The sequence below is a fragment of the Gobio gobio genome, assembly GCF_949357685.1.
Source record: "Gobio gobio genome assembly, chromosome: 7".
Taxonomy (NCBI): Eukaryota; Metazoa; Chordata; class Actinopteri; order Cypriniformes; family Gobionidae; genus Gobio; species Gobio gobio.
The window spans coordinates 27,675,733-27,693,219 of record NC_137103.1 but is presented as its reverse complement, the minus strand read 5'-3'; the positions used below and the strand labels follow the sequence as shown (position 1 = coordinate 27,693,219).

The window sequence follows — 17,487 nt, the reverse complement described above, 5'->3', positions numbered from 1 at the left end:
ATATATGTTTATTAATTAATTATTTTAATTATTTTAATGTGTTTCTTAATTAATATGTTTAACTTTTAACACATTTGGAATTTTAGTTTTTCAAAACACATTTTCAATATTTATTTATTTAATCAGACTCATTGCTCATGCTTACTGCATAGTTTACACGTCCTAAATTCGCACATTAAAATAATATGTACACACAATTTGCACCATTTGACCAAATTACAGCTTGATTGTAAATCTAAACTGTTGTTCAAAATTATGTTCACCTCATTTTTAATCTCAAGCTCTTTAACATCGTTTTGATAACCAAGTACAGTTTAATAAAACTAAGAATGTTTGTTAAAAGATACAAATCACTTTCACACAATCATTATTTAAAGGGTTTATGTATTATTTAGTCTAATTTATTCGGACCAATCTATACGTGTTCGAGAATTAGCAAAAAACAATTACATTTTCATATGTAAAAACCAACAACTTCATCTCAATGAATCAACACATGCCATTTACATAAAGATAAATATATAGATGTAATAAATAAATAAACATTGTAATACACAACGCTGTTTAGTTTGTCTGACAGCTATAAGGCTTTTATTTTGAAAACAATGTCTGCGAGGAACTACACAAAATAAATACAAATAAAAAGTTTAAAAATAAAAACATAGGTTTAATGTGTTTTAAAGGGTCCTTAATTGTGATCACTACAATTTCTTGAGTTTATAATCCGTCCCAGTAAAAGTCATTTTGCAATGTTTTGCTTTAATCACATGATTCCAGTGTAACGTTTCTTATCAAGGCTTGTTCCTGTGAATGTTTATCATATGTGGAATAATCAGAGTGATATGCAGTCTGACCAAAGGTAATGTATTGAAGATTACGATCACACTGATCAGAGAATATGTGGTGTAAGCAGAAAAAAGCGCTATAGTCATGCGCTGCTGAGCTGTCTCTCCTCTGAACAACTTCTACATTTCCTAGGCAGCACAGTTGAGAAAGACCATGAAGAGACGACTTCTGCTGGTATCTAACTCCACACTTCATGGAGGAGGATATCTTCAACACTGTGAGCAGCAAATCCAAGACTTTTTTGGAAAGTAAGTTGCTTGCCGCTTAACCAGGAATGTAAAGGTTTGGAACGCTACAGTCCTAAGAATATTGTGTCAAAACAGTCATAAAGCCCTTTAGCTATATTAATATGCTGGTATCGTTTCCTGATTTCATGTATGTAATGTATGCAGGCTTGTTGGATAAGTGCAAAGTGCAAGTCAATTCTCAAGTCAATGGCACTTTTAAACATGTTTGTTTAAGAAGCATGAAACACCATTTCTGTTTTTGAGATAAAATTAATCTGAGCCCAGTTATAAGTGTGTGTGAATAACTGTTTAACTGCTCAACAGGGGAGTAAAGAGGATCCTGTTTGTACCGTATGCACTGCATGATCGAGATGCCTATACCAAGACTGCCAGAGACAAGTTCAAGACATTGGGTTTGTGACTTTTCTGTGGGTTTGCACACACAGTCACTGCCACTTCGCTCATTCATCTCGGATGTACTCTTCTTTTCTCTGTTTCCAGGCTATGAGGTGGACAGTGTCCATGAGACACCAGACCCTGTTTATGCTGTTAGGAAAGCTGAAGGAATATTCATTGGTATGAAGGATAAAAAATAAAAAATAAAAAAAAAGATATATATATTCATTATGCACAAAGTTTTTTAAACAAGTTATTTTAAGAAATGTATAAGATTTAAAATAGTTTTAGTATTTGGTTTGTCCCTTTTTGCTTTAAAAGAAATAGTGCAAAACTTTAGTTTTGTATCAACATTTCTTTGTATACATTTTTTTTAATCCTAAAGCTTTAAATGAGCAGATTTTCAATGTGGTCTCTGGAACAATAATGTAAACTCATAATGTAATAACTGCACATAATTTAATAAGTATTACATTATTATAGTAATAAAATTTTCATAATGTACTTATTTTCTCAAAACGTAATAAAATCTTGTACTCATAATGTAATACAACATTTTACATTGAGAAATGTATTATATTATAAACTCACCAAAAACATGTAATATTTTCATTATTGTAAAAGCTTTTAAAACAAAAATATTAGTATTCCCTTACAGGAGATACATAAAAAAAATAAAAAAAATAACTCTAAATCCAGTCTTAAACTCCCTGCTAAATGCAACAGATTTAAATATTCATGCTATTATTAATAATAATAAACAAAGCATTGGTATCCCTTTAAAATACATTTTAAAAATCGAAATCCAGTCTTAACCTGCTTATAAAATCCACCATATGACTGATACTACTAATACTTCAACTGTTTAATAAAAATATAATAATTGCATTAATATTTTAAACTGTGACATTTTACAGGTAGTTTATGACTGGATTTATATTATTTTTTTTAATGTAGCTACTTTAAGGGAATACTAATATTTTTTTATGTTTTAAAAGCCATTACGATAATGAAAAAATTACATGTTTTTGGTGAGTTTATAATGTAAAAGCTCAATTTCATTACATTTTGAAAAAAGTATTACATTATGAATATTTTATAATAATAATATAATACTTTTTACAGTTATTACATTATGACTTGCTACATCTCTCTACTATACTGTCTGTACTCATTTCTGTGAATGCTTTGCCATTATTCATCTAATTTAATAATATATTCAAAAAGACACTCTCAATCTAATGCCTATTTTTGTGTCCATTAGGTGGCGGTAACACCTTCCGCCTGCTGAAAGCGCTCTATGACAACAAGCTGGTAACTGAGATTAGGAAGAGAGTTTTACAGGTGAATTAGTGTCTTCTTTAATCAAATTTCTGAAATATACTGCAATTGCCTTTAACAGGTGTGGATTTTATCTCATAGGATGGGATACCTTACATGGGATCAAGTGCAGGCACCAACGTCTCCACCATCAGCATCAACACCACCAATGACATGCCTATCGTCTATCCACCCACTTTTGCTGCCATTGCTTTAGTGCCCTTCAATATTAACCCTCACTATCTGGATACTGATCCCAACAGCAGACATATGGGTGTACGTACAGATGCTGTAGATACTTCATAAGCAATTATATTTTTGAGTTGCTGTATTGTGCAGAAATTGTTTGCCATGAGATAAAACATACCTTTCAAATATATAAAATATAAAAAAACAAACTTTTAAGGTAGGTATTTTAGGCTTTGTTTACGTAGATTTAATTTTGCATTTTACAGGAAACACGTGAACAGAGAATCACCCAGTTCCACGAGGAGCCGGACACACCATGTGTGCTGGTATGTCAAGTTAGCATGCACTACTGTTCAAAAGTTCGGGGTCAGTTTGAAATATTAAGAAATATTACAATTTAAAGTAGCCATTTTCTATTTGAATGTATTTTAAAAAGTCATTTATTCCTGTGATGAATTTATCATGATCATTACTCCAGTCTTTAGTGTCTCATGATCCTTCAGAAATTGTTCTAATATGCTGATTTGATGCTCAAGAAAGATGATTTGCTGATTTTTTTCAGGATTCTACAATCAATGGAAAGTATAAAAAGTATAAATGTGTTTTCTGTCACTTTTGACCAATTTAATAAAATAATAATAAAAATATTAATTTCATTCATATAAAAAAAACAAACTGACCCCAAACTTTTGTGTAATCTCATATCAGTTGTTATTCAAGCACAGCAGCAGTTGAGCACTAACACACACCTGTGCTGTTGATGGCAGGGTCTTCGGGAAGGCTCAATGCTTTTAGTGGAGGGAAACAAAGCCACCTTACTTGGGAGCACAAACGCACGACTGTTCCAGAGGTAATGTAGAAACTCCTGCTCATGCAAATGGAATATATAACAGAAACAAAGCAATGCCAAATAGGCACAGCAAGTGAAATTATTAATTTATTTTTCCTCAGAGGGAAGCAAACCACAGAGTATGAACCGGGAAGTGATCTCAGCTTCTTACTGACAGATGTACAATGAGTTGCGACATCATGTACAATGCAAACCTTTTTACAATAAATGCTAAAATCCTCAATAAATTCAATTCTTATTTATAGCTGTTTTGCTTTAGGTACAAAAGCTATAGAAGCACTGTAGATTCTAAATATGATTATTCTTGAAGTTAAAGTCTGCAGTTGGTTATTCATCAACCAGATAAGTGTTAACAGTTACAAAAATCCTGGCTGGTCAAGTTCATCACTGGAGATTAGAAAATGGTGTTACGATAACAAGAACTTTAGACACTAAAAAAATAGATAGGCCTACTACATTCAAGTCAAGGACAAAGTATGAGCACCAGCTTTATTTATAAATAAGACAAAAACCAAAAATCCAACTACATCAGTATATGTGTTTATTTGAATTACAGAAGCATTAACAGCATATTGCTGAACAAAATCAAGGGGAAAAAGAAAAGGCAAGTCAAATATAAAAATCAAGAGTCAGTGATCTATGTTTTTAAACAAGGTGGATTCTCAAAAAAACATATTTTTGTTGCTATAATTATGTTCTATTATTATACGTTTTTTTTTTTACAAACTTTACAAACAAAAGAGAATATATTCTGGATCCTTTTAAAATGCATAATTTTGATTGAAGTATACAAATTTTCATTTGGACAACATACTTATGGCAACCCAATATGGGTAAATTCATATGGGCAACAGCATTACTATAATACAGCAACATAAGAAATCCAGGTGTGTTTTTCAGTATTATGGGTTGTGTTTTTCAGTCAAAATTAAGACCTAAAACTATGAACAGCAACCTTTAAATCCACAAAAATCTAATTAACACCAGCCAAATTACTTTTTTTAAATATCATCTTTTTCAAATATTGCTCCTAAGGATTCCCGCCTCATTTTCCCAAACATTGGGAAAACACTATCATACTATCAAACTGATTCTGATTAATTTTCAAAATTGATTCTGATCAATTAATATTACATGGGATGCATTTTTTCTATTCTAATCATCATGTACCTTTAAAAAAACAGACTAGTGTTTGATCTATAAAAAAATACTTCTGAATCTTAAAACTAAAGGTAAATTAATACATTATAAAAGGTGCTCTGTTCATAAGAAATGCTACCGTTTTATTGCTCTATTGTGCAAAGATGTTGATTATTCTATCTTTTTATAATACAAATTCAACCAAATGCTCTAAATGCACAAACGTAACCCTGCTCTAAGATAACGTGTTTACAGTAGACAATCATAAGAATATTTTCTCCAAAAAAATACACCTTACTCCCAAATAAGAAATCCAGAGTCCAAAAATCCCAACAGCTGAAACAACTGCAAAGAAAATAGCTAAGAACCAAAAGTCCTGCAGAAAAGCCCCCAAACAGCAGAAACTGAGCGCCATTAAACAATATAACAAACGTTTCTTCAAGCAGAACCAGCAATCTAATAATGTACCAAACTACATCATCTTTCCTTAAAGAAAAAATTCATGATCTCATTTTGTATTATTTAAGTTTCATTAACTTTATTATGGTTACTTGTTAACCATTTGAAATGTATTATGATTTAAAAGGTTAATCTCTATGCCCAACTGAAAATCAAATCTTGTTTTAAGACTCAGTGCAGTTAAAGAGGGATAGGAGCACAGGGGGAAAGGATTGGCACAGGGATTTAGTCTCATTACCAGAACATCATGGTTGTGTACCATTCAAATGACAGCAGTCATCTCACTCATCTGGGCTGTCTGGATGAACGCTCCGATGTGTGCATTTAAATGCTGAAGGAGATGTGAAGGATGTGCTGCCGTGAATCATGCACACTCCTGTGGATGTGGCATTACTGGTGATAATCTTCACTGGTGAAGGTGAAGATCTCAGGCTTCTGTGTTTCGGTCTCCGTTCTCCTGAGGCTGTAGCTGCTCTTTCTCAATGCTATCGTCCTGTGGCGGCCGCACACGTTTAAAGAAGCCCAGCTGAGGTGGAGAGAAATCAAGATGAAACATCCAAAGCAAACAACCACTCTCTAGTCACTGATATCTGAATGCACGGTTCAATACCAAACCCTTCCGCATTGATACAAATACCACTGATCAAGCATTTAACATTAAATAAACATAAAAACAAAGACAAAATGTATTAAAAATACAACAACAACAAAAAACCTACTGAATAGGTCACAGAATTAAAGTTAAGCTATCACTCACTATGGGTTGAATAAATTAATTAATATTTCTAAAATAAATAAAAAATATATTTATTATATTATCCATCAGCATTTTTTTTTGAATAGGTCACAAAATTGGAAGTAACAAGTAGCCTATGTTTAGCAGTCACTCACTAGGGGCTAAGTAAATAAATACATTTTTTATTAAAATCCCCCTGTAGTCAATAATTGTATCCCTTAAAACTCATCTTTGATCACCAAAATTACATTTAAAAATGTAAAAAAACAAACAAAAATGCATTAAAATAGCTTGAATGTAACTCTACACCCTTGCTTCAATTAGTATATGCGGATCCATAAATATGCAAATTAGCCTCGCCTCCACTAATTCACACCAGCTCAGAATACCTGATCCACTCGGTCAACTTTACTGAAGCAAACGCTACACAAAGGTATCGCTCTTTACAATGTCGGACCGATAACGGTAATTAATATGATTAGCCTTTTGCGTCACTACGTTATTAAACAGCTAATAATGTGTTGCTAATGTTACACAAACCATGTTCCCGTTCGCCATCTCAGTCTGCCTTCTAAAAATCAGCATCCTTAGAAACGCTTTGAACATCATAGAACGTCAGTGGAGAAAGGCATATAGTTCATAATAACATTGTAATATACATCATATACATGATCCATCAGCTATATTGCTAAATGTGTACGATTTTTCATATCAACAGAAAAAAATTATTCTCGAGACTCCCCTGCTTCAGAGCGGTCATAGTTAATGATATGCTAAAGCCCGTCCGTATGTTGACTTGATAGGTTACAAGGTAGTTTGTGACGTAGAGAACACCGGTGATTTCAAATCGCATTTTTGAGATGGTCTTTGGTTCACTGCAGTCAAGAAAATACTCAGCAATGGTGTTGATATGAATGTGCACATGGTTTGTCTAAAAGCATATTAAAAACACCACATAGACATATAAACAACATTAAAAACTTGATTTTCAACACAGGGGTCTTTAAATTAAAATGATTTATTCATCTGTTTATTTATTTATAATATATCTATATATCTACTTTATGTCTATATCTACTTATATATATATACATACATATATACACACACATACATACATATTATATATATATATATATATATATATATATATATATATATATATATATATATATATATATATATATATATATATATATATATATATATATATATATATATATATATATATATATATATATATATATATATATATATATATATATATATATATATATATATATATATATATATATATATATATATATATATATATATATATATATATATATATATATATATACATACATACATATTATATATATATATATATAATATATATATATATATATATATATATATATATATATATATATATATATATATATATATATATATATATATAAATAGACAAAAAGTATGTATATCTTTTTTTATAAAATTACAAATATTTAATAAAATTTTATTGGTTACGGTAAGGACTTAGAACCACTGATACTTCTGACATCCAATGTTGCCTCTAAACGGTGCACGTGCGCAGCAAGAATAAAATGCAGCAGAAATAATTACAGTGCACTGTTCTACCCCTATAAAGTTATCATAAAAATCATATTATAAAGTTATAGGTATCGCTATCGTGTTAGAACTGGTGGATGCGGTTTACAGGTTTCCTAGAAAGACAATGATGTCACTTGTGAGCACGCAGCAGTGAGTCGTGTTTGCGGTCCAAATAGCTCAAAATGAGAGGCAACGAGAAACACAAAGACGTGGAATAAAACCTCATGTTTTAAAGACGAGTGGCTTGATTAAGTGGTGGAAATAACAGATGATGGACACAGCACGGTAACAAAACAGACATTTACAGTTACACCCACCACAAGTGTAGCGTGCAAACTCTAAACACCAAAGTAACACACATCAGTTTAAATAGATGTGTGTGTGGTTTGGGTTTCAGTGATGTTTAGATAACTATAAAAGAGTTCACATGTTCCCTTGAGCATATTTAGCTATTAGATCTATTTAATTACTTCAGTTAGTTATTTTTTTAACAAAGCATTTTAACTGATATAATATACTATAAATACTTCCATTAGTTTTTATATTATATTATAAGCTATTATAATTGTATTAGTGTAAGCCTAATAAATAATTGATCTCACAAGGGGATTGTTTAGGGATCCTTGCCATTAAAACGTTTGAAAACCACTGATATAGAAAATCTTGGAAATTCATAAGCATTAAACAAACATTTAATATAGATGGTTTAATGCTGCCTGGTGCCAATAAATGACTGCACAAAAACACATTAAGAACCATCTTAGTGTAACCGCTTAATTTTTTCATATTATATTATATTTTATATTATATTATATTATATTATATTATATTATATTATATTATATTATATTATATTATATTATATTATATTATATATTATATTATATTATATTATATTATATTATATTATATTATATTATATTATATTATATTATATTATATTTATTATAAAGAATTGAGCTCTCCTGGGGGAGATTTTAATTGTATTTCTTGGTAAAGAAGACTACAGTTAACAGCACTGTAAAATGTGCTTAATTCAGTGACTTCTGAATTAACAGTTTTTTATAATTTTTTTATTTAATACATCACTAAGTTACATCAATAGTTAAATAAAAACGAAATGGCACATTAAAGTTAAAAGTTAAACTGCATGATGAAACCACTTTTTGTGTGCGTTTACATACGATGTACAGGTAAATAATGTTTTTGCTCAGGTGACCAAAATGTCCTTCCAATAGCGAAAAGTTTTGCTCCGTGAGAAAAGAAATTAGAGGGAATATGCGGACATATACGTGTGTTTGTCATCCCCACAGAGACTGGTTTTCACAGACAAGGCTTAAGCCTAGTCCCAGACTTAAATTCATGGTTGAGCTGTTTTAACTGAAAGCAAATTGCTCTGACAGATCTTAAAATATGTCAGTGCCACTGTTTTGTCTCAAGATGCACACCAGTAATATTTTTTTTTTTCTAAGGCACATTTATAAAAGCTTCTTAAATGTCCTAATTTAACGAAGGCCTAATCCTGGCCTAATTTAAGCCCTGTTAACTAAAGTTTACAGTTGTTTACCTTATACATGACAAAGATGAGCAGAGCCAGCAGCAGCAGTCCAGCCAGGACAGCCAGAGCCACCACCCATCCTGGGACAGGCTGAGGGGTCTCTGAATTCCAGATCACCTTCAGAGAAGCCTGCAGGACAGAGACAAAGACACTGGATAAAGGATAAAGACACTGATGTCCCACTGACATCACACAAACCTCAGTCGTGCGTGATCAGTTGATTCAATAACAAACACCATAAATTCAATGCACACAAGATGGGAACTTACCAATGTTGTTCTGGTTGGCAACTCAAAAATCAGATTTTTATATGGCATCTCTTCAACAATGAAGGAGGCTGAGGATCGAACGCTGTACGATTTGTTTTGACTTTCAGCCTAAAAGGAAAGAAAACCACCTCTGTTTTAATATATTAGCATTTGTGCAGTGTAAACAGGATGTTTTATATCTTAAAGGCTTTGCAATGGGGGAAGAAATAGGAATCAGAATAAAATTAAATCATTATTTTAGTCGAATGAAAGATGTTTTTACCTTGAGAAACGTGTTCACAGTGAGTCTGGAGTAAATAAATAGAATAGCACTCTGGCCTTTCTCCAGACGGCCAACCCAACACTTAATCTTCTGACACTCGGCAGTCCCACAATCCTGTGTGGATACACACATGCAATTGGACTTGCATCCATGTATATTGATGTGAAAGACAGTGCAACACAAAGGATATAATATTTCTGACGTGAAGATTCATCCGATCTAATATTTTGCCATTATATTGGCATGATATCATTTTGGCGTAGTCACAAGGACGGAATAACAAAGCAATTGTTATCTCCATCAAAGAGCTCGAGTCTGTATTGTTTCTCGCACAGTCAGGCCATTTGGGGACGAAGTCTAAGCATGAGCATTCGAGACATTCAGACATACACAATTAAGATTATTCAATTAACTCTGCTCTTTTTATAATCATCACTTCGTCTCCTGTTTATGCTCTTCCCTGGCTTTCTCAGTCAAATGCTCAGGCTGATAGAAGGCTTATATCTTCTGGTAGTGATTCAGTGTCCTTTCTTACATGGAGATCCATCTGATCTACCATTTTGCCGTTGTTGGCAAAACTACCTAACAAATGGCCATCTAACAAATGGCATATCTAGTGCCAATGCATATAATACATAATTATATTTAAATATACACTGCCATTCAAAAGTTTGGGGTCTGTAAGACTTTTGAATGTTTTAAAAAAAATACAAAAAAAAATACAGAAAAAAAAAAGTAATGTGAAAAACTATTACAATTTAAAATCTCTAAAAATGTTCTGTTTGAATATATTTTAAAATAAATGTGATTTATTTCTGTAATGGCAGGAGGATGAATTTTCAGCATCATTCCTCCAGTCTTCAGTGTCACATGGTCCTTCAGAAATCATTCTAAAATGCGGATTTGCTACTCAAGAAATTTTTCTAATTATTATCAATGTTAAAACAGTTAACTGTGATCATCCTTTAAGGATACTTGATGAATAGAAAGTTCAAAAGAACAGCATTTATTTGAAATAGAAATTAAACATTATATATTGTCTTTACCTTCACTTTACTGCTTCCTTGCTGAATAAAATAATTTCTTAAAAAATTTGTTTTACAAATTACTGACCCCATACTTTTGAACTATCCAACGATATTATATATTATCATACATGTATATATACACATTTAAATTCAGCATAAATCTACTGCAAATACTTCACAGACTGTTAAAATCTATTAAAAGTGTGGCAATACCAGAATCTCCAGGTTTTCTTCCCCTTGTTTGTCCTCCAGGTCTCTACGGTGGACATTGTGTCTGTTCCTCCCCTCTGCTCTGTCTCCACTGGCAGATGTCTCATTTTTGTCAGTTAATCTGGGATTCTAGGTAAAAACAAAAGCATAATTGTATCCCTGGAATATTATATAAGATCCTAAATACAATTTAATTGTGAACAAGGAAAGTTTTGTCTCTCCACACTGTTAAAATATTGTGTCATTAAAGGGATAGTTCACCCAAAAATTAAAATTCTGTCGTCATTTTCTCACCCTCAAGTTGTTCCAAACCTAGATTAATTTATTTCTTCAGCTGAACACAAAAGAATGAAGAATGTGTGTAACCAAACAGTTGATGGGCCCCATTGACTTGCATAGTATTTTTTTCTTCCATACTATGGAAGTCAATGAGGCCTGTTTGGTTATTGACATTCTTCAAAACATATTTTGTGTTCAGCAGAAGAAACAAATTCATACAGGTTTGGAACAATTTAGGGCGAGTAAATGACGACAGAATTTTCATTTTTGAGTGAACTATCAGTTTAAGATTTTAGATCCTGTTAATTAATTACAGTATTAAATATAAAAAAGACTTTCATGATTCGATTGTGGGATACATACAGTGACATTAAGAGGGTTGAGCTCCCTGTCTGAACTGCAATTCATATTTCCGTCCACTTCAAACTTGGTGATGTAGAGCAGAGAGCCGTTGTTGAATCTGTAGGGCCAATTCACATCTAAAATGGCCTTACTGAATGTACTGGGTCCTCTGTTCCTTAGCTGGGAAGATCAGTGATTACAGAAGATAGGAACAAAATCGTAAACATTGCACTGCAGAAGTTTAATAGACAACGTCTTTGACCAATGATCTTCACAGCATTTTTTACCTCATAGACGTGCTGAACAAGAGGACCAATGTCATCCTCCAGAACAGGACTGTCTTTTGGCTGCCAGTTAGCGATGGGTAAAAACACCTGCTCTGGTGCAGACACCCTACACAGGATAGAGCCGATCAATACACAACAAGATTGGGAAGAAGTCTATTAAAAGTCAGTTTTTAATTCGAAATACAAAATTTGCCTTCTTAATATTTGATCTAAATGTATAATAACTTGTTGCAACTTCAAAGCAAAATGAATGGCATTCCATGTTGATTGAACAGTTCACATAATATGTGCCATTTAAATGTACCAGAAATAAGATATAAAGAATCATACCCTCTTAATTCCACTTTGGCCAGCACAGCAAGCTTTGTGACAACAGAGACCAGATTGCTGGTTTTGTTGAACTGATTTGAGCTGAAAGCAAAAGGGAATTATTTACTTTCACAATCGAGCAGAAGGTGGCGCTGTTGTTTCAAAAACCGATAGACATTTCATTCATTTAGAGACAAAAATCCATTAAATATTACCATGGACTAGTCTTTAAGTTTCAAAAATGCATTTTAAATCATTCAGGTAAAGACTGATGTGAGGGTGTGAAGAAAGAGTGAGAGACAGGAAGAAAATCAGGATGTTCTCACAGAAAGACAAAGACAGACGTTCCCTGTAATTAACATGTTAAAAAAAGTAATTTGCAGTCAGCAGGGAACTGTAGGATTAGAAGCTAAAACTGTTTGAAGTTTTACTGATTTATATCCAACAACAAAAAAGACAGGAAGTGGAAATGCTTGTATGTTTAAACCTTTGCTTTTCATTTGTTTCTAATGGCCCTCCTTGGGTTACAGACGGCCCACCAAAAATGTTTAGTTAGTATAAAAATACCTCTGTATCTGCAAGTCAAACTTGACTTCTGTGTCCTGTTCAGAGAGCTGGTGCACACTGAAGCGCAAGCCTGCTATTATCTACAAAACACAATTTTACAAATCACATAAAATAGCTAATTTATATGTTACAGTATGCAACAATATAAATAAAATAAATAATGTTTGGTATAAATAAATATGCAGATAATGTAGCTCGGAAAGCTGTTGGTCACCTTAGTTCCTCCTTTCATTGGGTTCCCAAGATCACACACCACCACTCTGGTCTGATTCTCTATCTTGAATGCACAGGACAGTCTAGACAATGTCTGAGATACATACATAAATAATATATTAATATCTTAATTTAATATCTTAAACAACTTCACTGTACACAGACTCAAAAGTTTGGGGGTGGTAAGATATTTTAAAATGTTTCTTGAAAGAAATCTTTCACTCAGGTGGCATTTAATAATAATAAAAAAAAAAACAGTAATATTGTGGAAATATAAAATTTTTAATATATATCAAAATGTAATTTATTCCTATGATGGCAAAGCTGAATTTTCAGCATCATTACTCCAGTCTTCAGTGTCACATGATCCTTCAGAAATCATTCTAATATGATGATTTTGGTGAAATATGTTTTTATTATCATTATCAAGTTTGAAAACCTTTGTGCTGCTTAATATTTTTGTGGAAACTTTGATACATCGTGTTCAGGATATTTTATGAATAGAAAGGTGAGTATTTATTTGAAATTGACAACTTTTATAACATTAAAGTATTAATTAAAATCTTACTGACCCCAAACTCTGAATGGCTTTAAAAATACTTTAGGTTTAACAAAATGTAAGCTTCATCAACATGCTGTTGATTGCCACAGAAAATAATTCATCAATACTAAAATAAATCAAATTTCAATTACACTAAATGGTCTTAATGGGGCAATGCTTTCTGTATTTTTGTGCAGAAATACAAAAATACAGAAAAGAGATCCGACGACAGTCCAAACAACTTTTGCTTGTGTTTACAATTAGAGCGAGTAGTAACCAACAGCATGTCACAGATACTGTCCATGGAGTTTAACTGGTTATTTAAACAGCCTTTTTAATAGTTGTCTCTTTACATGAGGTCAACGTAGAGGGAGGACAGTGCATTTTATCAGGTGTAGAGAGGCCACTGCTCACCTCACTGTTGCGCACGACCCCAATGAAATCTGCCTGAGATGGTAAGGTGACGATAAGGTCGGCCTCATAAGCCCCCTCTCCTCCATTCTCTGCTGTGACCTTTAGGGTCAGGGGGTTATCATCCCCTATGTAGATCTCTTTCTGGTCACTGGAGCACAAAACAACATCAACCATACAGACACACACAGAGTTAATCTCCAGCTCTACGCCCCCAGACAACACGGTGGAATTTGAGGCTCAGATGAACCAATGACTCACCTCACAACAAACAGTTTTAAGTCTGGCTTGCAAATATTGTCTTCGCCACAATCCAGGAGTATGTGCGCCTGGAAAATCACAAGGGATTATGAAATATTAAAAGACAGTTTCTATTTTTATCCAATGCTATTTAATGTTGATTGTTTGAGGGCTCAGCATGCAAGTCTTTGGTTAGATTTGTGAAGTGAAGTTTGCCTTCACTTACGAATATTTAAATTATATTTCTGTGTAAAGCACTGTTTTGGCCACTGTGTATGAAATGTGCAATACAAATAAACTTGCCTTGCCTAGAGGCAGATTTTATCTTTTGAGTGGCTGCTGGACAATATAACATCTAGTTAATGGTTCCCAAACTTTTTATCCAATTAATTTCCAAGGTTTTCCAGTCATTTATGATAACTGAATCAAAGTCAATTTGCAAGTTCAACCAATTCCTTGAGAAAGTAATTACTCAGCTTTTACAGCTTTCTTACAATGAAAATAAATATTTCCATATTACGATTTTCATAATCTTTTCCAAAACTAGAAAACAGCATTTTAAAATTCCCTGCTAGTTCCAGTTTGCCCTTGTCTGTGGGAAGTGGGAACCCTGCTAGTATAAAAGACATTTAACAACATTGTTAAAAGCCTGAATGCCATTAATCATCAAGTCAACCATGGCAGCCATATATACTGTATAAACCTTCTTCGTTTATTCTACCGTCATCCTTTCCTACAGACACTGAGATCTTTCTGGAGTATATGAAACATGCATCTTCCCCACAACCACACCCATTGAACAAACACCATTCCAAAAAGTCAGTGAGATTTTTTTAAAGGAATTAATACTTTTATTCAGCAAGAATGCATTACATTGATCAAAAGTTATAGATTTAAAGATATAAAAGCATTTATAATGGTTACAAAAGATTTATATTTCAAAGAAACAGTTCTTTTGATCATTCTATTCACTAAAAAAAATAATGAAAAAAATATATTATGGTTTACACAAAAATATTAACAAAATCCACAAAAAGTTTTCAACATTGATAATGTTTCTTGATCCCTAAATTTGCATATTAGAATGATTTATTTCAGAATATTACTGTTTAACTATATTTTTGATCAAATAAATGCAGCCTTGGTGAGCATAAGTGAGTTCTTTCAAAACCCCCCCCAAAAATCTTACCAATCCCAAACTTTTGAACGATAGTGTATATAGCAGTGCCCCTGTAATCAGAGGTCTAGAATGGGAAACTGTTGTACCTGCTTGGTGACATTTGTAGGTGTAGATTGGTCAAGGATGGGCAACAGGCCGGTCTTATCTGCTGCTGTTTTGTAATCCAAGCTGTACTCCATAAAAACAGAGATGGGTGTGATCTTATCCCTGAATTCTGAGTCATCCTGTTAAGAGAGAGAGACAGAGAGAGAGAGGTAGAGAGCCAAAAGTGGATGGAGAGAGAAATGAGGCCTCTATGTCAATGAGCTCAAGCCTGGGGAATTTCAGTCTAGCTTACAAGCTCTACAACATGCTCTTTTATGTCCAGAAAAGAGAGCTTTGGCTTTCCAGGTCAAATCCTTCTTTAGCTCTGTAACACATTGTTCCTTTCTGAAAACAAAATCACAGCATAGTCCAGTGCCAAACATCTGGGCTATCTGCCACCGCAGCTTTAAATGCAGAGCAAACACATATTTGATGACATAAAGGCATCAGCACTCCTTCAGCCGGCCAAGAAAAGCAAAACTACACTAAACTTTTCACAGCCCAGTACCAGCAAAAGTGAGGAAAGAGTCACATAGGGATTCTCTGTAGAACATGACATTAGGAACATCATGGGTTTGATTTCCTATAAAATATACAGCATACCTTGCCTGCACTGCAAGATGCTTTGGATAAAAACATCTGTCAAATGCATAAATGGGAATGGATTCGCTCACTATTAAATAAGCCTGAAGTTCCTCGCAGGCAGGTCCCAGGTTGTTGGAGACGGTCATGTTCTTTGAATAATGAGACATCTTGTTGTGGAGGAACAGCACCCGTTTGATGGCTCCCTTGTGTTTGAGGCGGTCCAGGGTCAGATCCACTTGGAATTCTGTGAATGAAAGGGTTTTCCAGGTCAGTCAGTACACTTTTCATTTCAATCATAATGGGTGTTAGAGAAACACAAATTGTACGGCTCAATCACACCAAGGATGATAACTATTATGATAGCAATACAGTAACAATATCATTGCGATTCCTTTTAAAATGATTTATAAATGAACAATGAAACCAATGACAGCCAATCAGAATCCATCCTGCTTTACAAAGCTCAAGCATATAAAGTGCCAGACAACAGAACTACAGTGTGTTCATAGTAAACAATGTTATCATCTACTTGTGTGGACGCTAATATACTTATGGTTATAGTTATCATTCTTGTTGTGAACAGGCCTTTATTCACATTCCTCACATAACGGAACTTCTCTTTTAAAAGAAAGAGGCAATTTAATGGTAACAAGCTAACTTTTTTTCTGCAAATGAAACTGATTAGAACACAAGCAGTCAACCCTGAAACCTTTAAACGCTGTGATACCCTTGATTCTCTGAAAGCATTCAGCAGTTTTAAACTCTGTTTCAGTGTGCTTAAAATAACCTGGAGTTAACGGTCTTGTTTAAAAGATAGGATCAACCCTTATGGAGTTTCACTAGGGACCTTTTAGACACAAGCACAGATATATAAACATGGCTGAACTTAAAGGCAACATATGAGCATTTGACTTGAAATTATACGTTGCCTTGAACAATATACATTTGAAAACTCAAAACATCCTTCTCTGAAGAGATAGTCGCCCGAAAAATAAAAAAATCTTTCTTCTGAAGATATTTGAAAGAATCTTGGAAACCAAACAATATTGGACCCTACTGATGTTCCACAAAATAAATAAAGTTATACAGTTTTGGAACATCATGAGGGTGAACCATACCCCTTTAATAACATATGACAGATCACCCACACTAACACGTCAACAATGTCAGTATTCAGAAACTTGGTCTGTCTAGTCATGGTGAGGTCATCAAAGTAGGAAGGAACTAGTGACTATATCTATGACAACATTTCAATCAACAGCAATCCCACATCCTGTGTATAAGCAAGTAAAAGCACTGACACTCATTTCAAATACAGACATCATTAAGGCAAAGTCGCAAAAACCCCCTACACTATGTAAAC

At 33.2% G+C, this 17,487-nt stretch overlaps 2 protein-coding genes across 3 annotated transcripts in view; one reads left to right on the top strand and one right to left on the bottom strand.

Annotated features, from left to right (window-relative positions):
* The first annotated feature begins 575 nt into the window (after positions 1–575).
* Positions 576–9,430, top strand: LOC307129320 (alpha-aspartyl dipeptidase). 2 transcript variants are annotated; one of them, XM_079821632.1, is made up of 10 exons: positions 576–859; positions 979–1,094; positions 1,398–1,486; positions 1,575–1,649; positions 2,734–2,813; positions 2,892–3,065; positions 3,245–3,304; positions 3,746–3,828; positions 3,930–3,947; positions 9,343–9,430. In XM_079821632.1, the coding sequence occupies exons 2-10, from the start codon at positions 1,000–1,002 to the stop codon at positions 9,344–9,346; spliced, it is 678 nt and encodes a 225-aa protein (XP_079677758.1). In that variant the 5' UTR covers positions 576–859; positions 979–999; the 3' UTR covers positions 9,347–9,430. The 2 variants fall into 2 exon arrangements, with proteins under 2 accessions (XP_079677758.1, XP_079677757.1); XM_079821631.1 differs by lacking the exon at positions 9,343–9,430 and having other exon boundaries at positions 3,930–4,049.
* itgav (integrin, alpha V) overlaps positions 4,347–17,487 on the bottom strand; it is a 39,104-nt gene continuing 25,963 nt past the window's right edge. The window contains exons 17-30 of the mRNA XM_079821630.1: positions 16,214–16,368; positions 15,542–15,679; positions 14,297–14,364; positions 14,039–14,186; positions 13,085–13,177; positions 12,871–12,950; positions 12,325–12,405; positions 11,995–12,100; positions 11,729–11,887; positions 11,090–11,215; positions 9,849–9,962; positions 9,587–9,694; positions 9,327–9,446; positions 4,347–5,953 (exon numbers count right to left, since the gene is read on the bottom strand). Of these exons, the coding sequence (XP_079677756.1) occupies positions 5,855–5,953; positions 9,327–9,446; positions 9,587–9,694; positions 9,849–9,962; positions 11,090–11,215; positions 11,729–11,887; positions 11,995–12,100; positions 12,325–12,405; positions 12,871–12,950; positions 13,085–13,177; positions 14,039–14,186; positions 14,297–14,364; positions 15,542–15,679; positions 16,214–16,368 (1,595 nt within the window). The 3' untranslated portion in view covers positions 4,347–5,854. The remainder of the gene's footprint in view (positions 5,954–9,326; positions 9,447–9,586; positions 9,695–9,848; positions 9,963–11,089; positions 11,216–11,728; positions 11,888–11,994; positions 12,101–12,324; positions 12,406–12,870; positions 12,951–13,084; positions 13,178–14,038; positions 14,187–14,296; positions 14,365–15,541; positions 15,680–16,213; positions 16,369–17,487) is intronic.